The following is a 23979-nucleotide window of genomic DNA, read 5'->3' on the forward strand; positions in this document are numbered from 1 at the left end:
TCTTTCTTATAATCAGTTTTTTTTTTCTTTTCATATCTATTCATTGTTAATAATCATCTTATGTAAATAAATTTGTAAATATTGTAAAGGGTGTTGATTTGTTCTGATGGTTACTGTCGCCGGTACGGCCTTTCCTGTCACAGTTTGATATGCACATTATTTTAAACTTTAAAAATCAGATTACTATTCTAACTAAATAGAATATCAATTATATTTTTAAAAGTCAGATGACTATTTTAACTAAAAAGAATATCAATTATATTTTAAAAGCTGGATATGTCGGTGGTTCCTGCCATGAAGATGACGAGGGACAGCCTTGTCTAAATGATGAGAATACGTTATGTGCAGACAAAACTTGCTTCTGTATACCAGGAACTCACATCAGAGCAGGAATGTGTATATTTGGTAAGTAATGCTACATTTACCAGATCCTGCTAGATCATGAATTTGATCCTTTTCACGCTTTGCAGGCCTTTAGGTTAAAACATATTCGTCTGATTTGAAACATACCTGGAAAAACAACATCAAAACTTATAAAAGTCATAATCTGCAGAATGTAAGTTGTTGATAATTAAATATCATCAAAATTTGCTAATCTTACCTCGATGTGTACATTAAGATCCAAATGTAAGCATTAAAGATTGATCATGTCATAGATTTGCTTCAAATTTTATTATCAGTTCATTTACACTTACTGATGCTCACTGGGCACTTAATGCACGAAAGATGTTCATTGACTGGGTTTTTAAAATTTGATTTTGATATGATGGTTGCGCAACCAAGATGAAGTTATTTAAGCTTAAGTAGTATAAATATGATAAACGTACTTTGCCTCCGGATTTATATAAATATAAAACCTATTTTATTATCTACTTGTTCATTGCTTGAATAAACAACAAAATATTTAACATGATAAAATATTCAGCTTTTTCAATAGTTTTGTTTTACTTAGGCGCCTCGATAGCCTAGTAGCAGAGCATCCGCTTCTAGTGCGGGAGGTCGTCGGTTCGATACCCGGCCGCGTCATACCAAAGACGTGAAAATTGGTACCAGTAGTCCCCTTGCTTGATGCTCAGCAATAAAAGGGAAACTGGCCTCTTCTCTCATACCCTCGTGGCGATGGATTCCATCAGGAGTGAGGTTTCGAGAGTGATTAATATAAGTTGTAGAACTTCCTTCACAGCCGACCTAAAATAAATTGTGTAAAAATAAGGACAGGGCAGCCTTGTCTGCACGATGAGAATACTTTATGTGCAGACAAAAATTTGAACTACAAAACTTTATAAAATTCAGTAAAATATACATTTATATTTGTATGCAATGTGTCTTTTTGTTCCTTGAATAAATATCTGATATATACGAAAGTGAAAGATTCCAAAGGATGTTGCGAAAATGTGATTGCCACGACCACCTTTAACATGTAACATTGTTTTTGAAACTATTTGTATATAGCGGTCTATGTAAAAGTCTGAGGTATATCTGCATGCATTTAACGTCATGCAGCCATATGCATTTACAAGTTCGATTCAAAAGTTTAACTTTATAGAGATTTGTCTCATAGCTTTTCGCAAACCCAAGAATAACGCTGAAACATATAAATTATTATTATTTTTTTTTTGAAAATAAATATGATTTTGCTTATCGATTGTATTAGATGAGCTTAAGTTATACATCACTTCATAATCTTACCTACCAAGATTTTGTATTTAAATAATAATTTAGTATGTCTTGTTTATGTTGTAAAATTAGATATAGTTTATCAAAATGTATAACTGGTAAAGGTCTAATGAATCAATTAATCAATCGTAGTGAATATACAAACAAATTTGGAGCAAAAGTAAAATGGCTGAATATCAGAAGCAACAAGAAAGGCATGAACAATCGTGCATAATGATGAACAATTCTTTTTCAATTCCGATTCCGAATTATTTCTTGAACATTAAGTTACAGCTTTTAATTTACATACATATGTGAAAATATACATCAACTTGTTTTAGGCATTAAATTGAAAAAGTTACTCAACCATTTTGGTTCTCTTTACTTTATACGAAATAAAATATTTGCCATTCCTTAAATATTAGGTAAAATTTGTAAAGGCTTTCTGGTTGAACAGTCTGTAGAAGGTATACAAAATACAGTTATCTTACACTAAATTTGCGTTTGATGACTTCAAAGACTTATCCATATTTATTTATTACTCCAACAGTAAAATAGAAATAATATTAATATTTTATTTTCATTCAACGTTAGATATAAAAAATGAATGACTCATAATAAATAGGACCGTCATAATAGTAAAGATCGCTGACTTCGGGTCACTTCCATTTACCGATGTGAGCTAGAAACAAGGATGTATATCCAACAGGGAAAACCACGTTTAAAATGCAGCTTCACCAAACGTAAACCCAGCACGCGGACGCGCACTCGAGCAACACAAAGTAAACATACAATGACAAAAATAACCAACAAAAGAACAGTGGGGCATCGCCTTGGAACAGTCATGGAAAAACACCACTGAGGAGCTTAAACCGGTTTATGGTGCACCTAACCTCACTCTTACCCCCACCGTTTTCAATAGTCACAGGCCAGTGTAAATAAAAGTTATCACCGCCAGGTGAAACCCTAACATAGGCAAAGGCAAAGGCAACAGAAGGCATGTAATGTAAAGCACAAAAATGCTCTTGTATATTTATAGAAAAGCAATCAATAAGGACCTAAAAAGCTTGTACTCGATGCCTTCGCAAAAGACAGGACAACAAGAAAACATTCTTAAGGTTTTTACAGACTGTTATAATAACACTTTTCTGTTAAAGGAATAATAGTGTTGATGAAAGACATAATCAATGTAGCTTGAATTTTGATAAATATCAGTTTACAATGTGACCTGAAACAGACCTTTTATTATATTGCAACATGATCTTGGTTTCAAGCTTGAAATAAAGGCATACCACAATTTGAATAACTTGACATCCTTGTTGACATTTTTAAGCAAAAGGCTTTCATGAATGGTTTGACAAAAATATAAAGTAATGTAAAAACCCTTTGTAAACTGTTACTGGTTTTGGGAAGATATCATTTACAATTTTACTCTGTGATAAGTACGCAATAATTATAAATGTAATAGCTACACTATACAATAAACATCTAGAAATACAACTACTGCTACGGTAACTTTCCTATTTAAAATAGCCCCCCTTCTATGAATAAAGAGAATGACTAATATTGACAATTTTCAGCTCATCTGATATTTTGAAAAAAGTGATGAGTTATTTTCATCACTTGATCGGCGTTTGCGTCGGCATCGGCTTCGGCGTTGCCTGGTTAAATGTTCAGGTCAGCTTTTGTTAATTTTTCTACTAAACTATCAAAGGTTTTGCTTTAACACTTGCAACACTTGTTCACCATCAATAGTTGACTCTGTACAGCAAGAAACATAACTCCATATTGCTTTTAGCAAGAATTATGGTCCCTTTTGGACAAAGAAAACATCAGATATCTTGGTTAATATAATCTGAAAAGAAGATCCCTCAGAAGAACCGAGAACAAGGCAAACAGTGGAAATTGCAGACTCGGTTTGATTGAGTCTGTTCATGAGCAGTAATGGAAAATGCAACACTGCCCAAGCCCCATAGCACCGGCTTGAGCAGTATTCAATCTTCAAATCTATATGAGTTAAAATCAATGATCTCGAAGGACCAGAAATTATAACAACACTGAGACGAAGTCGGGGCGACATTTTACGGCCGCCACACAGTACTTAACACCCGCTGTTGTGAAGTAAATATAATCTGAAAAGTAGATCCCTCGGAAGCACCGAGAACAAGCCAAACAGTGAAAATTGCAGACTCGGTTTGACTGAGACAGTTCATGAGCAGTAATGGAAAATGCAACACTGCGCACAACCCCTAGTTTTGCGTTTAGGTCAAATTTTCTCCTTAACTGTCAAAGCTATTGTTTTAAAACTTGGAGCAATTCGCCATTAAAAGCTGATTCTACACAGCAAGTACAGTAATTTTGCAAGAATATGGCCCCTTTAGGACCTATAAAATTATGGGGAGGAAAATATTCCTATTATACAGAAACAAAACTATTAAGTGTCTGCACTCGCAAGGCGGTGCTCTTGTTTCTGTTTTCCAACATTCTTAACCAAAAGGATCTATAACAATATTTTGACAATATCAACATCAAATTCAGATTTGGTTTTGTAATTTGCCGTTAAGTGACTTCATATAGGAGCAGACTTTCGGTAATACAGTTTTCCTTCTTTCTAGATGAAACCTTAGGCGGAATATGTACGGGTTCGGACGGAGAAACGTGTAAACGGGATGCGAACGCTGAATGCCAAAGAGGTGTATGTCTCTGCAAGAAGAATTCAAGCCCAGTTCATGAAGTCTGTGCACTTGGTAATGTACTTTGTTTATGCATTTCATCAAGAATTTAAAATAATGAACTAGTAGTGGTTCATCCGATCTCAAAACCATTTCTATAACTGTAAGAGAGTTTTTCATTCGGATATTAGTTTGATGTTACTATTTGATATATAATAGTTACATCAAACAAGAGTGGTTGTGCTACACATTTGTACGTCAGATAAGTTTATCTCACGATGAAACATCCAGATAGATAGTTAACAAACATCGCAAATTATAAGCCCGAACGAAAATATTTAGGATTAAATATAATAATATATGATTTAAACACCTGTAGATGAGACGTTTGGCGGCCGATGCAGCGGGCGTAATGGTGAAATTTGTCTGCTAGATGACAACGCCGAATGTGTGCATGGTTTGTGTATATGTAAATACGGTAGTACCAGCACAGAAAGAAAATGCTTTAAGGGTACGGTATAACTTGTAAATACTATTAAATCATTAACCCGCCCAATTATCTCAGTAGAAAGCGCCGATCTACGGTTTACGGGATCGTAAGCTCTATCCTCGTGCGGGCCGTATATCCTCCATGACTATCTAATAAAGCATTGTGTATCAAATTATTCGTCCCCCACCTCTGTTCATGTGGGGAAGTAAGCAGTTACTTGCGGAGAACTGGTCTGTACTAGTACAGAATCCAGGAACACTGATCAGGTTAAGTGCCCGTCGTTAATACTGTTGCAAAAAGGTGTTAAACCCAAAACAATCAATCACTAATCACTAAAATTATGATAAACTCTGTATGTCGATTCTACGGAAGTAATGACTGCAACAAAGCTGTATACTAACTTACATGATTTGACTAGAACTGTTTGCGTAAGGTAATGAAAAACGCGTATTCCGATCATTTCATCAGTTTCATGTATATCTTGTTGAACATAAATGTAAGTCCATACGTCATTTAATTTTGGTTTTCCATAAACCCTGTATTACAGATGAAATGTACCAAGGAAGATGTTTTGCAGACGACGGGGAGGAATGTGATCAAGACCAAAATGCTGAATGCAGGGATAATATTTGTGTATGTAAGGAGAATGCAATCCCAATAGATGGAAAATGTAAACTTGGTAAGAATATAATTTCTATTCAAGCATCCTTGCCATTCTGTTGATGCTGCTTTAGTTTATAAATCTTTCTTCCACTTTGAAAGAAAATAGCAAAAATAAAACATTGTAAATGGGTTTTACGACAATGAAAGTTTGAGCTTCTGGGTTTAACGAAGGGCTTTTATTCTAATGGCAATTTAGCGTATAATCATAACATCCAAAATGAAATTTAAGCGGTTATATAAAAACGTATTTACAGTGGTCCATTGCAAAATTTTAATGGTGCGAACTACTTTAATTCATACTAATGTACCCGTACTCTCAAATTAACAAACGGTTTATGAAATGTACAGCTTCCACACATTTAAAGGGATTCAAACGAAGCTCACTACAAGTAATCACATAACATGTGCTTGAGTGGGATGTATTATTTTCTTTGGTGACCGAAACCTTAAAAGATAGGGGGCACTGCTGTACCTTAAACCCTACATGTTAGTTGAGCGAACTACTTTCTATGATTTAAAGGCATTCAAATGCAATCTCCTTAAGATATTTACAATACATTGTGGTATGCGTTCTATATAATTTTTTTCCTTTAGTGGGAGAAAATTAAAATATTTATTTGTTTGAAGGTGCGAGAGGGGCACATGGAAACCAATAGCCCAAAAACCTTTGAAACAATAATGAAGAGTAAATCTCTTTCACAGATTTAGAGGGAGTCCAGTGAAACCTCATATATGTGATATCTTTGAAATGTAATTGTGCATTACCTATTTAATCCCTGAATTGCAGATGAAACGTACCAAGGAAGATGTTTTGCAGACGACGGGGAGGAATGTGATCAAGACCAAAATGCTGAATGTTGGGATAACATTTGTAAATGTAAGGGGAATGCAAGCCCGATAAATGGAAAATGTGAACTTGGTAAGAATAAAATATCAATTGAAACATACCTATCATTGATTGATGACGCTTTAATTCATTATGAATCCTCCTTCCACTTTGAAAGAAAATGGGGAAAAGCATACTTTATATACTAATGAATAGGTTATATGACAAAAAATCGAGCTTCTTGTTTTAACGAAGAATTATTATTCTAATGACAATTAAGCGTATAATGGTAGTATCTAAACGAACTTTGAAAGGTTAAATCAAATGGTATCTCTTAGAGTTGATCGGAGGCTCGTCCATTGCAAAACATTAATGGATTGAACTATTTCTAATTCATACAGATGATGCAATGAAGTATATTTTGTTAGGTGAACGAAAGTAGGGTTTTAGCAGGTACTAGTGTACCCGTACACTCAAATTTAGAAACAGTTTATGAAGCGGACAACTTCCACATAAACGAAGCTCACTACATGTAATCACTATAACATGCCTATAAGTCTGATGTATCATTTCCCCGGGTGAACGAAAACTAAAAGGAAAGGAGGCACTGCGGTACCTATAACCCTACATATTAGGTGAGCGAACTACTTCCACGTCTTTAAATTAAAGGCATTCACATGCAATCTCATCCAATTATTTACTATGACTTGTATTGTATGATCTACATATTCTTTCCTTTAATGGAAGGAAGTTAAAGAAATTGTTTGCTGGAAGATAGAAGAGGATCATTGGGAAACAAGAAGCCCCTAAACTTTGGAAACAATAATGAGGAGTAAAATAAAAAAGTGGAAACCCACAGGTCACCCAACACGATATAAAAGAAAATGTTTCAGGCTTGGTTTGATTGAGCCTGTTCATGGACAGTGGTGGATTTAAAGGGACTCCAATGAAACTATTTAGGTGACATCCTTGAAATGTAGTTGTGTATGACCTATTCAATCCCTGTATTACAGATGAAATGTACCAAGGAAGATGTTTCGCCGAAGACGGGGAGGAATGTGATCAAGACCAAAATGCTGAATGTAGGGATAACATTTGTAAATGTAAGGAGAATGCAAGCCCAATAAATGGAAAATGTGAACTTGGTAAGAATAAAATTTCAACTCAGACATGCCTATCATTGATTGATGATGCTTTGATTTATACATCTTTCTTCTACTTTAAAACAAAATAAGAAAGAAAAATAAAACATTGTACTAATGAATGGGTATTATGACAAAAATTCGAACTTCTGGTTTTAACGAATGACAATTTAGCATATAACCATAGCATCTGAAATAGAATTTAAGTCCATTGCAAAACTTAATGCAGCGAACTATTTTAATTCATACTGGTAATGAAGTGTAACTGTGAATGAAGTATATTTTGTTAGGTGAACGGAGGTGGGGTTTTAGCGTGTACTAGTGTACAAGCACTCTCAAATTTACAAACGGTTTACGAAACCGACAACTTGTATAGATTTAAAGGGATTCAAACGAGGCTCACTACAAGTATTCACTATACATTGTGCTTGAGTGTGATGTATTATTTTCTTTGGTGACCGAAACCTAAAAGGAAAGGAAGCACTGCCGTCCCTATATAACCCCACATGTTATATGAGGGATCTACTTTCACGGTTTCAAAGGAGTTCAAATGCAATCTCATACAGATATTTACTATGACTCTACATATCTTTTCCTTTAGTTGGAGAAAGCTTAAGTATTTATTTGCTTTAAGGTGGAAGAGGTGCAATGGGAAGCTAAACTTTGGAAACAATAATGAAAAGTAAACATGTTTCATAGATTTAAAGGGACTCCAACAAAATCTTATATTGGTGATAACCTTGAAATGTAACGACGCTGGAAATCTAATATTGCGTGTAGTTTCATTTAAATATCAATCACCGATGGGTTTTTCATGTTTATACTAAAATTTTAAAACATCTTGATTTTTATCTGTTTATGTTATTGTTTCTACATCGGTTTGCTCCAATGAATGTTTTACTTACAATAACACAAGATCCCGTTTGTACTTAAATTTATCAAGTTATGTCATGTCATAAAATACATATACATATTAGATAATACATATTAAGCAAAAGATGTTTATTTTTGGTGCATGAATTTCACTGATGTCAATGTCTATTTGAGTTTTCCTTTTCATTGGAAAGACAAAAGGATTGCCATATGTAGCTATTTTAATGGAATTTACTGTTATCCGACGGAGTTGTCCTCGTGAACATCAGGATTTTTTTTTAATCCGTGAAGCATATGTTTTTATTTGATAATATGTCATGATCTTTAAATTTTTATATTTGTGGTAAGAAAAACGTACGGAGATGAATGATGTCTTCCAAATTGTGTATAGCCGTCTGGTAGAAAATACATATATTTTCTTCCATTACCTACAACAGACAATATGCACAATTTAAATCAAACATCGTCATATTAAATACTAAATAGGTTCCATTTCAATAAAATCGCAAGTCAGTTATTTGATAATCGCAATAAATCGCTCATAACCATTTCAATTAGGCATACAAGTATAGGTTATAAGTTGAATGCAGCAGTTTTCAGATATTAATTTCGAGCGAGCGTTATACAGCAGTTTTAAGATATGAATTTCGAGCGAGCGTTAGCGAAGCGAGAAATTATACAGCAGTCTTAAGATATTAATTTGGAGCAAGCGTTAGCGAAGCAGTTTTAAGATATTAATTTTGAGCGAGCGTTTGCGAAGCGAGAAATTATACAGCAGTTTTAACGCTCGCTCAAAATTAATATCTTAAAACTGCTGTATTCAACTTATAATCGTCTTACAGTTCGCCTTTAAATTTAATACCTACAGTTGATGTGACAATTGTATACGAAATAGAATGGCCAGATTTGAACGAAATGGGGCAATTCCTTGGTAGGGCAACTCGGGCTAACTTACATTGTTTGTGGAATGAAATACATACTAAATACCATTTCAACATATCAATTTTGTTACAAAGACGCTGAATATGTAGAGAACAGTTTATTTTATCATGCATTCTTTCTAGTAACAAGTTACATTGTATCATTTGATTTTCTTCAAACATTCAGTTAAACAAGTCATTTTAATGCATATTGGTTTCGAGCTTACTCATCACAATATCCATTTGTACGTACACTTAGTTTATACACAGTAAATATGCCAATATCATTTTAATAAAACGTTATATTGACAGTAACTTTACAACCTTGAGATTATAGTGCGTTCGCTTAGAACCAGTGCGATTGGAAAAAATATTAATGGCGACATATACCAATCTGTTCCGTAATGTCTGAAATTCGCTCTAAGCAATGTCGCCAGTCTGAATTCTGCGACTGGACCGAATTATGACGTCATCAAAAGGCGGCCAGTTTTCAAAATTAAATCTTTCATCATCTTTAAATGATTGATTGGTTTTTGATGCTAAAAGTGAGTTTTTTTTTGTACTTTACATCGTACATATACATACTTATCTGGCGTTATGTTTCTATTTTGAATAAGGGGAAAGTCATTTATATAATATTAAAAATACATATGCCCAAATTTCATATTTGAATATAATGAACAATTACCGCATATTATTTATGGAATAGTAAAATAAACAAGTTTGTGAGTATGAACGGTAGTGTAGTGTGTAAGGTTTAAATACTACAAACTAGTTAATGTGTAAGTTAACACAGTATGAATATGTTATGCCATAAAAACTCTGGAAGTTTGTTTAAAACAAACGGTTACTACTATATATACATTTAATTGTGATTGCAACATACACAGTTTGTTTATATATTTAGTCAAGTTAAAGATGTTTAATGAGGTTTTTTTCTAGATCAATATGTAATGATGAAATATTTAGATGTAAAAGTTGAGCAAAAACATCTTTAAAGGAACGTAACATATTTGCTTTGATGAAGTAATTTCTATGCTGTATCGTAGTTAAATGTAAATCAAAATTAGAAACCTGTTGATCTTGCATACTTGAAAACAGGATTGATAGATTACAAAAACACCATCACCTCGCAGGGACTTGAACCTACGACCCTTCAAAAATTGTATATTATTACACTGTTATATAATTCTACATGTGAAATAGTTCTGAATGAGTGAAGTCTTTTTTTAGTGATCTCTTGTCTTGATATTTAACATAAATGGACACAACTATAAAATAAAACAGTATAACAACATGTATATCTTATGTCAATTTCACACATGAGGAAGAATTGATCTCATGTCCGATATTGAACAAAATCGATATCAGGGGAGACAACAGCTATATGGTATTGGTAACAGTGTTGCGATGTCGATATTTATTGCCTCCGGGTATTGTCACCAGGATGTTAATTTTAATACCAAGTGTTATTAAAGAGAAGAATTTCCATAAGATAATTAAAGAAGCTTAATTGAAATGTCACTTGGGTTACAAACTATGGAAAAAAGGGATTTTTCCTTAGGAATAAAACAGGTCATTTTTACCAAAAGAACATTTAATATGTAATTTTCTGAATCATATCATTATAAAAATGCTATTTTATAATAATTAAATCAAATTTTTATACTCAATATAACATATCTATAAGTAATAAAAACCATATTTTCATATGAAAATCATATTTTCTAATAAAAATCATATTTTCATACATATTCTTATATAGGAAGAATGTATATTTCAACACTTCAATTGTAGGAAATCTAAAATAGGGCTTTGCTCTAATGCTCATATTAACATAAAAAGCTGCATACTTAGTAATAAAGTTACTGCAAGTCTGCAACTGTTCATATATCTAACATATTTACATTGTGTAAACTTTGACAAATGTCATTGTTTAAAATTGACATTTTCTACTTATGAAACCTTATTGCAATATCAGTGCATACACGTCTTGTGTATTTCTTGACTATTACTGTTTTGACATGGACTGTTTCAGTAATTCATACAGTTTTTCCTTTTTTCTAAGTTTTGTTCAAATACCTAATTCATCAAATGTGTTTGATATCATTTACTGACAATTCATTTATACCACACATAGAAATGACCGTTTTCTGGTACGAACAGTCTGCTTCTTTAATGTCACATCCATTATTAAGTCACAAAAATACATAAGTTCTTTTCTATAAACAGTTTATCACAATCTATAATAACACAGGTGTAGGTTTTGAATTTTTCACTCTGAAATGTTTTAATATCGATCATACGTATATCAATTCAGTAATTCTTAACATATTTGCAAAATAGGAAATTTAATGAATCGAAAATTATGGTATGTTTGTAAAATTGAAAAAAAAGATAGTGGCGATAAGCGTGGTACAGTTATTTTACCATATTCAAGCAGACATTTCTAATTTTAATGTAACTATATTTCACCAATATATGAAAACTGTTTGCAAAATAAACAAGAGCTGTCTCCATAGGATGACACATGCCCCCGATGGCACTTTGAATGAATAGTAATGGCCGATGTTAGAGTTTAGGACCTTTGACCTACGGACCTGGGTCTTGCGCGCGACACGTCGTCTTACTGTGGTACACATTCATGCCCAATAATTTTAAAATTCATGCATGAATGACAAAGATATGGACCGGACACGCCCATCAATGCACTATCATGAAATATGACCTTTAACGTCTAAGTGTGACCTTGACCTTTGAGCTACGGACCTGGGTCTTGCGCGCAACACGTCGTCTTACTGTGGTACACATCCATGCCAAGTTATTTGAAAATCCATCCATGGATGACAAAGATATGGACCGGACACGAATGCACTATCATGAAAAATGACCTTTAACGTCTAAGTGTGACCTTGACCTTTGAGCTACGGACCTGGGTCTTGCGCGCGACACGTCGTCTTACTGTGGTACACATTCATGCCAAGGTATTTTAAAATCCATCCATGGATGGCAAAGATATGGACCGGACACGCCCATCAATGCATTATCATGAAAAATGACCTTTAACGTCTAAGTGTGACCTTGACCTTTGAGCTACGGACCTGGGTCTTGCGCGCGACACGTCGTCTTACTGTGGTACACATTCATGCCAAGGTATTTGAAAATCCATCCATGGGTGACAAAGATATGGACCGGACCCGTAAATTGCGGACAGACCGACCGACAGACTGACAGACGGTTCAAAAACTATATGCCTCCCTTCGGGGGTATAAATATATGCAAATATAAAAATGGCATGATAGTTATATCTTGCAATTAAAACAAGTGAATGAAGTATTGCCATGCAATACAAAGTCCCCTACTGGAAGGCACCTAATTTTCTCTACTGCAGTATAACATAATGAACTGATATCTGTCAATGATGTATAAACAATATTGTACTATATATACAATATAATATAACAAAGCACTTGAATTAAAATTTGCAGATATAAAAACGTACAGTTGTTTTCATTTGGAATTTTTTTAGCCGATCATACAAATGTTATCATAAAAGTTATTTATAGTAACAACAAAGTGAAATTAACCCTAAATTTTTTTTTAAAAATCTATAAAATATAAGTCCACAAGAAACTCTTTACCAGGTAGAGATAGATAAAAAAAACACCTAAAATTTGGATGTATCGTGCATGTTGTACCACAGAAAAGTGGTCTCAATTTTTCCCTACGGCCAGTAATAAAAAAGTTACAATATAATTTATTTATAGTAACAACAAAGGGACATAATTCTAAAAACAAGTGTGCCTCATAGTGGTGAACATTTCTGCCAAGTTACATTAAAATCCCTCCATGCATGAAGAAGAAATGCTCCGGACAAAGTCATTCTTGACTTTGACCTTTAACCTCTGAGTATGACTTTGACCTTAGACCTAGGGACCTGGTTCTGGCGCGCGACAATTCGTCTCATAGTGGTAAACATTTGTGCCAAGTTATATTAAAATCCCCTCAATGCATAAAGAAGAAATGCTCCAGACAAAGTCATTCTTGAATTTGACCTCTAAGTATGACCTTGAACTTAGATCTAGAGCCGGGGCTTTGCGCACAACATGTTGTCTCATCCAGGGAAATGTTTGTGCCAACTGATATTTAAATCCTGTTTTGCATGACAAAGTTATAGTCCAGAGAGGAAAAAAAATCCTACTGACCTTTGATCTCAAAGTATGACCTTGACCTTAAAGCTAGGGTTCTGGGTGTTGCGCAAGACACGTCGTCTTATCATTGGGAACATTTATGCCAAGTAATATTGTAATCCTTCGATGGATGACAAAGTTCTGGACCGGACAGGAAAAAAACCCACTGACCTTTGACCTCCAATTGTGACCTTGACCTTTGAGCTAGGGGTCCGGGTTTTGCGCATGACATGTTGCCTCATCATGGGGAACATTTGTGCCAAGTAATATCAAAATCCCTTCATGGATGGCAGAGTTATGGACCAGACAGGAAAAAAAACCCTATTGACATTTGACCCCCAATGGTGACCTTGACCTTTGAGCAAGGGCTCGGGATTTGCACATGACATGTTGTCTCATCATGGGGAACACCTGTGCTAAGTATATTGAAATCCTTAATGAGGGCACAGTTATGACGAACAGGAACAGACCTGTTATGACATGTTAACATATGACTGCTAAGTGTGACCTTGACCTTTGAGCTAGGGTCTTAAATTTGAACACGACACATCGTCTTATTATGAGGTACAATTGTGCCAATTGATATTAAAATCCCTTCATAGATGGGAGAGTTATGGACCGGACAGGAAAAAAGCCCTGTTGACCTTTGACCTCAAATTGTGACCTTGACCTTTGAGCTAGGGGGGCGAGTTTTGCGCATAACACGTCGTCTCATCATGGGGAACATTTGTGTCAAGTAATATTAAAATCACGTCATGGATGAAAGAGTTATGGACCGGACACGAAACAGACCCTGTTCATGCCATGTTAACATTTGACTGCTATGTGTGACCTTGACCTTTGAGCTAGGGGTCTCAAAGTTGTGCATGACACATCATCTTATTACGAGGTACAATTGTGCCAAGTGATATTAAAATCCCTTCATGGATGGGAGAGTTATGGACCGGACAGGAAAAAAGCCATGTTGACCTTTGACCTTCAATTGTGACCTTGACCTTTAAGCTAGGGGTCCGGGTTTTGCGCATGACACGTCGTCTCATCATGGGGAACAATTGTGCCAAGTAATATTAAAATCCCTTCATGGATAAAAGAGTTATGGACCGGACACGAAATTGCGGACGGACAGAATGACGGAATGACGGAAAGCGGATTCCTATAGTTTCAACCAGTAGGGGACTTAAAAAATATCCGTAATTCATAACGCAATTATAGCCTTATCAGTGTTGTAAACATCTGTGTTGTTTTAACGCTCCTTATTTAGAGGTAATTGGCAAGTTTTATTATCGGTCCAAAAAAAAAAAAAAGATTTACGCATGATGCATACATTTTATACTTCTTTAACTATCATTCAATATGATTACAAATAGGTTTCATGTAAAATTATCTTGAATTGAACATGCACAATAAATTATGGAAGTAAGTTAATCACGACGACTTTTATTTTAATTCTGTTCTAAATGCAGATACTTTATTTACATTGCAAAAACATTCTTATACACAAATACTCCGGACATATTTTCCACATTTAATTTGATCAAGGCGGTCCTTGAATTTATTTACTAAAATTTATTAATGTATGTGCTATTTGATGAAACAACTGAAAGACTTCTGTTTGATTTACCTTTTTATACTGTAACTGAATTGAAAAATACCTACAGTTTGCATGTGTGATCCAAGGGCCGATAGAAAAACTTTTTCTTTTAATTTTTAACTGACATAATTGGCATAATTGAAACTGATATTTAATATATATGAAATACGGTGAAAATAACAACATAAAAAGAAATGGGCATCTCTTTCTTTTTTTAAACCGAAATATTCATTGCAATATTTAATGGAATTTCATATGTTGTTATTTTGTGATATTAACACAAAATGAATTACTCGCGAAGCAAAATTACATAAATAAAACTTATACGAATGAAACATTAAAACACAAATTAACTAAACTGATTAAACCATTACTTTAACCTTATCACAATACCGCATATTCACGCGGCATAATGATATCGTCTGCATATGACACTACAGCAACTACTTCGCGCTGAAGTTAATTTTTTCTTCCAAATTAGTGGAAATAAACCGTCTGAGAACGAATCAAATTTTATTTCACAAAAATGAAATAAATATCAATCAAACGATAAATTCAATGAAAGTAGGAAATTACTTGCACCTAAGCTTTCATATCAATGGTTTTGTACAAAACATTGCTTTTAAGAAATGCATGTATGTCATTTTTTTCACATTTTATATGGAAAATAGAAGGGGGAAAATGACGAAATGATGGCATTAAATATCATGTTAGGAACGAATCAAAAATAAAGATAAAATTTTATTTTAAAAAAAAATCGTGTGATGAATCAAATGTTGAACTTCTGTAATATTTTTGCACCTAAGGTTTCTTATTTTTAGTAATTTAGTTATTAGGTGAAATGTGTACATGCCCTTCTTATTTCTATATAGAAAATCTGACCGCTATCGATTATTGGCCGGAGGAATATTCTTCGGTATGTTTAGAATTTACTTTCTACTTTCGTTGCTGTTGTTGTTACAATCATATATCGTCGCTATTAACCAGTTTCTATTGAGATACAATAGTACATATACTATTACAGATTATAACACTTACTGCTAAAATGTAAAAAAAATCTTTCACTTTTGGTGCTGAACACGCCAAATCATAAAAGCATCATTAAACCAAAAAAAAACAAAAAAAAAACTTTATTACGGCATTGTTAAGTTTATTTTCAATATAGCATATGACATTAAATGATATTGATATATTGATATTCCTATGGAACTGGCCTTTTAAATGAAACAACTCAAAGCTGGAGAGTTTGCATCCTGAAACCGGAAAGAAAGAACTAGAATTGTCTGTAGAACAGTTGCCTCCCTACGGTACATTGTACAGATAAGGCAATAATCAATGTTAATGTCTTAATGGGGTAATAGAGCCTAAACTAACATTTTATGAAAAGGATTCAGTATTCTAGGCCATATACTTTTTGGGCTATGAGCATCACAAACAAAAAATCCACTATTTTGTCTATTTCAAGGGCCGTAAATCTGTAATAAGTAATAAAATTCTCAAGAAGAATGCCAAGTGTGCAAGGTCACATCATGATAAAGACTCAAGCAAGGTTTCATGAATTTACATCAAATGTTTTTTTAGCTAAGCACATTATTAGGTGAAAATGTGCCCTTTTGACTATTTCAGGGGCCATAACTTTAACAAGAGGGCCAAGATGGCCCTAGGTCGCTCACCTAAGAAACACTCCATAACAGTGTAAAACATATTTGACCTAGTGATTTCATGGAAACAAATATTCTGACCAATTTTCATTAAGATTGGACCAAAAAATTGGTCTCTTGCGATAAAACAAGCATTTTCTTAGATATGACCTAGTTTTTGACCCTAGATGACCCATGTTCAAACTCGACCTAGATTTTATCAAGGCAATCATTCTGACCAAAATTCATGAAGATCACCTCTTGATTTGACCAAGTGACCTAGTTTTTGACCTCAGATGACCCATATTCAAATTCGACATAGATTTCATTAAGGCAATCAACCTGACCAAATTTCATAAAAATCAACTAAAAAAAAACAGTCTCTATCGCATACACAAGATTTTTCTTTAATTTAACCTAGTGACCTAGTTTTTGACCTCAGATTACCCATATTCAAAATGGACCTAGATTTCATCAAAGCAATCACTCTGACCAAATTTCCTGAAGATCAATTGAAAAATACATTCTCTATTGCATACACAAGGTTTTTCTTTGATTTGACCTAGTGCCCTAGTTTTTGACCCCAGATGACCCATTTTCGAACTCGGCCTAGATTTTATCAAGGTAATCATTCTGGCTTAATTTCATGAAGAACAGTTGAAAAATACAGCCTCTATTGCATACACATGGTTTTTCTTTGATCTGACCTAGTGACCTAGTTTTTGATCCCAGATGACCCATTTTCGAATCTGGTCTAAATTTTATCAAGGTTATCATTCTGACCAAAATTCATGAAGACAATTGAAAAATACAGTCTCTATCGCATACACAAGTTTTTCGTGATTATGACCTGGTGACCTAGTTTTTGATCCAGATGACCCATTTTCGAACTCGGCCTAGATTTCATCAAGGTTATCATTTTGACAAAATTCATGAAGATCAATTGAAAAATACCGCCTCTATCGCATACACAAGGTTTTTTCTTTGATTTGACTAGTGACCTAGTTTTTGATCGAGATGACCCATTTTCGAACTCGGCCTAGATTTCATCAAAGGTTATCATTCTGACCAATATTCATGAAGATAAATGAAAAAACAGCTTCTATCGCATACACAAGGTTTTTCTTTGATTTGACCTAGTGACCTAGTTTTTGACCCGAGATGATCCATTTTCAACTCGGCCTAGATTTCATCAAGGTTATCATTCTGACCAAATTCATAAGATCTAATTGAAAAATACAGCCTCTATCGCATACACAAGTTTCTTTGATTGACAACATGGACACAGTTTCGACAGACCGGGATCGGACCCAACAGCGAACTCAAAACTCACCTGAGATTTCATCAGGGTAAACATGGATGACCAATCTCCATGAAATAAATGAAAAACACAGCCTCTATCGCATACACAAGATTTTTCTTTGATTTGACCTAGTGACCTAGTTTTTGACCCAAGATGACCCATTTTCGAACTCGGCCTAGATTTCATCAAGGTTATCATTCTGACCAATATTCATGAAGATTAATTGAAAAATACAGCCTCTATCGCATACACAAGCTAAATGTTGACAGACGACGGACGACAGACGACAGTAACGGACGACGGACGCCGGACATCGAGCGATCAGAAAAACTCACCTGAGCATTGCTCAGGTAAGCTAAAAATAGGGGATGGAGCCTGCCAAAAAAAAAAAGAGGTGCGCAAGTTTATATCATGTTAAAGACTCATGCAAGTTTTCATCCATTTATATCATATACTATTTGAGCTAGATGCATCACAAGGTAAAAATGTGCATTTTGAACTATTTCAGGGGCAATAACTCTGGAAATAGGGGGCGGATGCAGACAAAAGGTAGGAGGTGCGCAAGTTCATATCATGATAAAGACTCATGCAACGTTTCGTTCATTTATATGAAATACTTTTTGAGTTAGACACGTCACATGGTGAAAATGTGCATTTTTAACTATTTCAGGGGCCATAACTCTAAAAATTGGGGGCGGACCCACATGAAAAATAAGAGGTGCACAAGTTCATATCATGATAAAGACTCATGCAAGGTTTAATCAATTCTTATTAAATACTTTTTGTTCTAGGCGCGTCACAAGGTGAAAATGTGCATTTTTGACTATTTCTGGGACCATAACTCTGAAAATAGGGGCGGAGCCAAATGAAAAATAGAAGGTGTGCAAGTTCATATCATAATTAAGACTCATACAAGGTTTCATGAATGTACATCAAAGACTTTTTGAGGTAGGCGTGTCACATGGTGAAAATGTGCATTTTTGACTATTTCATAACTCTGGAAATAGAGGGCGGAGCCAGACAAAAAATAGGAGGTGCGCAAGTTCATATCATGATAAAGACTCAGGCAAGGTTTCATCAATTTATATCAAATACTTTTTGAACTAGGCGCGTCACGAACTTCGGACGGACGCACGGACGAACGCAAGACCAAATCTATATGCCCCACCACTCATGGGAGGGGGGCACAAAAAACATGCGGACATAATTTCTGCGTTTATACAAGACATTCATAGTGGACATTAATTATATACAAAACTTTTATTTTGTAGATGGTGCCCTACATGGAATGTGCATACAAGGGGAGTGTTTTGAAGACAATATTGTCTGTGACTCAACATCGAACACATGTATCTGCAAAACAACTCACCATCCTTTCGCAGGAGAATGTGTGAAAAAATGACAGGCATAGTACGTAAGTGATCTAAATTATGTTTATCTAATTAAACTTTCCTTATTATCGGTTAGTAATTAATGTTGCAAACCTTGTATCTTATGATGACTTACGTACTGTAAGTATATTCAAAGGAGTTTGTACCAATTTAGCAGTAAAATAGATTAGTGATATCTATTTGTTATCCTTCTATAATCGTCTTTGAAATAAGCACCTTTGTTCAACATAGATGATCATAATATATTCGTTTTTTTTCAGGTAACAGTCCATACGAATAAGGAGTGTAATAAACAAGAAAACGATATCTGAGAATATTTGAAGGTGTGAAATATCACGAGAAACTAATTAAGGAATAACGTTTTGTCTTCGATGATTGATTTTGATTATTGTTTCCACGACACATTTGGCTGTATTCGCTTGTTTTCATACGGGCTGTATTGTAGTAGGGCTGAATGGGTTTGATGTCGATTGATGTTTCGGTTTTGTTGGGGGCAATGCCCCCAGATTTAACAAACCGTCTTTCAATTTTCTTGTCGAGCTTATGACCAACCTGACAACACACAGAAAACAAAGTATTTACCAAACATAACTTTAATATTGCATTTTCCAATTATATTTTTGATCCAGATATGATTAAATAGATCTACACATTTTATATTTACAACAGTATCTGAAGAAAACTAAACTGCATTATAAATATAAATTATAATAGATCTACTTAAGCGTAAGAATAATAAAGACACTTGATTTGATCACGTGGTCGATTCTGAAACCGACACTTGTTTTTTATCATGTGACCTATTCTGAAATCCAATAACTAGTTTCAATTCGCTAACAAAAATGTGTTCTTGATTCTAGCAACTACTAAGGAATTGCAACGCCACTGATAAGCCAACAGATTATTGATTTTTTCATCGCCGTGCCTCGACACCGTTGTTGGAGAAACTTTATCAGTTTGCGGCGATCACTACCGTTTATCAGTAGGCGAATCTATAAATATGCGGCAACATCCTATAGAGGCATACAGACACTAAATAGAAAAATGGCGCGAAAAAAATCGCATAATGGCGGATATAAATAGTCCTCAGTTTTTTTTGCACTGTAGAGCTTTTTTCCTTATTTTCTTTGCAATTGTTTTGCTAAAATCACATGACAGATCTATGCTTGACATGTAGGTAGCATTTTCATAATGAAATAACAACATGACAAATTTTTTCATGGAAACTTAGGTCATACACCACCAATATAATTTGGGATCTCATTTTTAGTGATTTTGCAGTTTGTGTGTTTGACTGAAATTATTTTTCTTCCATCAAACATGACCCCCACTTTTCTTTTGATTTTTAGTTAGCACTGACAATATTCTTCAAGAAAATGTAAGTTACAGACATTTAAGATGGGTCCTGATGTGTGCTGCGGTCATTGGAAATAGGCCAATTTTATATAGAATAAAGAACAACAACTATTTAGTGTGTTATAACCTGTAAGATGACATTAGTAAAAAATGAAATCTGGTCAGATGATGGTGGAAATGGGCTACTTTGATTAGAATTTGATAGAAAATGACAAATTAATTGCAGTTTTTTGAAAATGAGGATAAAACCCAAAAATATCACATTTTCACTGTTTTGAGTGTATTTTTTTCAAAAACTGCATATTTATAGGCTACTGATTGCTATTTTCTGGCCATCAGAGGTAAAAGTGAACATATTTAACAGTTTAAATGTGTAATTTGCATGCAGATCAGAGTAGAAAATGTCAAAACAGGGCAAAACAAAGCTGCCATTAGGGTAACTGCTTCAAAAGTATGTCGCGACAGCTTTTTTTGACAAAATCTGACGCTTTGTCTTATGGTACTGAAAATGCCGTAAAAACTTGGAAACTGTTGATATCAAGCTAAAACCTTGTATTTTTCATGCATTTGGGTTTCTTGTACATTTCAAATGAAACTGGCACAGTGTCAGAGAAAAAAGATTTTCTTATAGGCATACAGACATACTACGGTAAAAGCCAATCTGGGAATTCCTTTTATGACGTGATACCGTTGAACCAATCGGGAGACGGCATCTTCCTTCTTCGTCAGCATTCAAGAGTGAATAGCACGCTTCATTCTTTAATTTTATTTTTGCACATAAATGAATTTTATAGGTAGATAAAATTATTTATGTCATTGTTGTACTTTTGGGGCGAATTGGTCCCATTCTGAATTATGTTAATTTATGTACTACGGTAAAAGCCAATCTGGGAATTCCTTTTATCACGTGATACCGTTGAACCAATCGGGAAACGGCATCTTCCTTCTTCGTCAGCATTCAAGAGTGAATAGCACGCTTCTTTCTTTAATTCTATTTTGGCTAATTTCTGGTTTTATCTTACCACCACCTCCCATTCCACCTCCTCTTTCAAGTGACAATTTTCTAGTTTTGAAAGATTTCTCTTAATATGCAAATTCATCTACATTTGTTGATATGCTTTCGGCGGTTTTATCCGCCCTAATATGTGAATATATATATTTATTATGGCATTGGGCTGTATCTTCATTCAGATATGGGAACATATCTATTTGTTAAAGGCGGTATTTTTCGCCCAGATATGTGAAAATATAAATTTGTTAAGGTATTTTTCGGCGGTATATTTCGCCTAGACATGTGAACACATCTATTTGTTAATGTATTGTTCGGCAAAGGCGGTATTTTTCGCCCAGATATGTGAAAATATATATTTGTTAAGGTATTGTTCGGCAAAATAAATATTGCCCTTTTTCAGTCAACACTTAGTTCACTCTTATATTTTCCCATACATAGTCCTCAGGGTCAGTGCTTCGTTGTGAACAGATGCACATAAGATAGAAAAATGGCGCGAAAAAAAAATGGTAGTCGCATAATGGCGGATACAAATAGTCCTCAGCTTTTTTGCTCTGTAGAGCTATTTTCCTTATTTTCTTTGCATTTTTTTTTTTGCTAAAATCATATGACAGATCTATGCTTGACATGTAGGTAGCATTTTCATAATGAAATAACAACATGACAAAATCTTTCATGGAAACTTAGATCATACACCACCAGTATAATTTGGGGTCTCATTTCTAGCCGATTTTGCAGTTTGTGTGTTTGACTGAAATTATTTTTCTTGCATCAAACATGACCCCCACTTTTCTTTTGATTTTTAGTTAGCACTGACAATATTCTTCAAGAAAATGTAAGTTACAGACATTTAAAATGGGCCCTGATGTGTGCTGCGGTCATTGGAAATAGGTCAATTTTATATAGAATAAAGAACAACAACTATCTAGTGTGTTATAACCTAAAGCCAGATTACGATCTGTTAAAATATCTTTTCCGTGCAGGTGTTATTTCTAAAATATTATTTCAGAAAATACAGTGCTGAAATGAAATACTTTTCACATGTCTAAGAAAATATTTTCAAGAGATATGTTATTTATAAAAATTAATACTATATAAAAAATAATAATAAAAAAAAATAAAACAAAAAAACAGTGTTTTACTTGAAAAAAATAGGTAGAAAAAATCATTACTTATTCGTCAGTTTGAATTTATGACTTATTTGGTCAGTGGAAATTAATTTGACAGTTTGATCTTTTATAATTTTCATATTATCTGATTTAATAATCGGCAGTAGATTTTTTCTCTCATTGTTTGAATTCGTAAAATCAACTATGAACAAATTACTTCTGTTTTACACCAACTATTAAGAACATTTTAAAGCTTAAAGGCATATTTATGTACTTGGTCGGACCGTCCTTATTAGTGATTGTATATTATGAATAATTATATATTTTGATCTCGAAATCAGCTGTAAATCGTTAATCAGAATGTCTAGTCCACAAAAGTTGCATAAAAATGAACTGAATTTCAAATAGATACTAAAATTTAATACACAGTTGCACGGTGCATATCCTCCATATCGGCGGACACTTTGCGAAATATGCTTTATCGGCGGTTTCTTGCGTCGGCACCGGCGATTCTTTGCTATAAACAGGTTGGCAGTTATTAAAAGTCAGATAAGCATACCAAATTAATTAAGCTATAATGTTTCCAGATAGTCATTAGCACAGAACCTCTCTGTGCCTAATGCAGAGAGCCTGCCTGTGAATCAAAAAAAAAAAAAAAAAAAAAAAGACTGGTATGCAGAGAGACCGCCGGTGCCACGACAAAACCGAAAGTAAGGGGTTTTGGAAAATTCCGTTTACATTTCGGCATATTTATCTTTATTATTTGGAAGAATATGATAAATGAATACAAATAGTGCGCTTGATATGTATGATATCAAAGCAAAAGCTGGTTAAAGTCAGTACACCATCAACAAATTTTATCGAGTTGCGAGCAAAATCGCTGATAATTAAAAAGTAAACACTACAAAACATAGAAAAGACTTTCTAATGTTCCATGCTCTACTTTTTTTTTGAGCAACATACCTATGATCATGGAAGGCAGCTCGATTTTTCGCCTCCCATACCATTTGTCGCCTCCCATACCAAATGGGCACTGTTTATAGCAAAACATAGCCGATGCCGACGCAAAGAAACCGCCGATATAGCAGATTTCGCAAAGAGTCCGTCGATATGGACATGCACTGTGAATTGGAGAAAGCATCCTGAAT

General features: G+C 34.3%; 1 protein-coding gene across 1 annotated transcript; it reads left to right on the forward strand.

Moving 5' to 3' along the window:
- The first annotated feature begins 227 nt into the window (after nucleotides 1-227).
- On the forward strand, nucleotides 228-20824 carry LOC123523624 (prion-like-(Q/N-rich) domain-bearing protein 25). The gene is made up of 7 exons (XM_053539618.1): nucleotides 228-405; nucleotides 4708-4839; nucleotides 5366-5497; nucleotides 6269-6400; nucleotides 7321-7452; nucleotides 19238-19380; nucleotides 19618-20824. Exons 1-6 carry the CDS (start codon nucleotides 228-230, stop codon nucleotides 19366-19368), a joined length of 837 nt encoding a protein of 278 aa, XP_053395593.1. The 3' UTR covers nucleotides 19369-19380; nucleotides 19618-20824.
- Nucleotides 20825-23979: the final 3155 nt, after the last annotated feature.

This window comes from Mercenaria mercenaria, chromosome 3, assembly GCF_021730395.1.
Source record: "Mercenaria mercenaria strain notata chromosome 3, MADL_Memer_1, whole genome shotgun sequence".
NCBI classification, from domain to species: domain Eukaryota; kingdom Metazoa; phylum Mollusca; class Bivalvia; order Venerida; family Veneridae; genus Mercenaria; species Mercenaria mercenaria.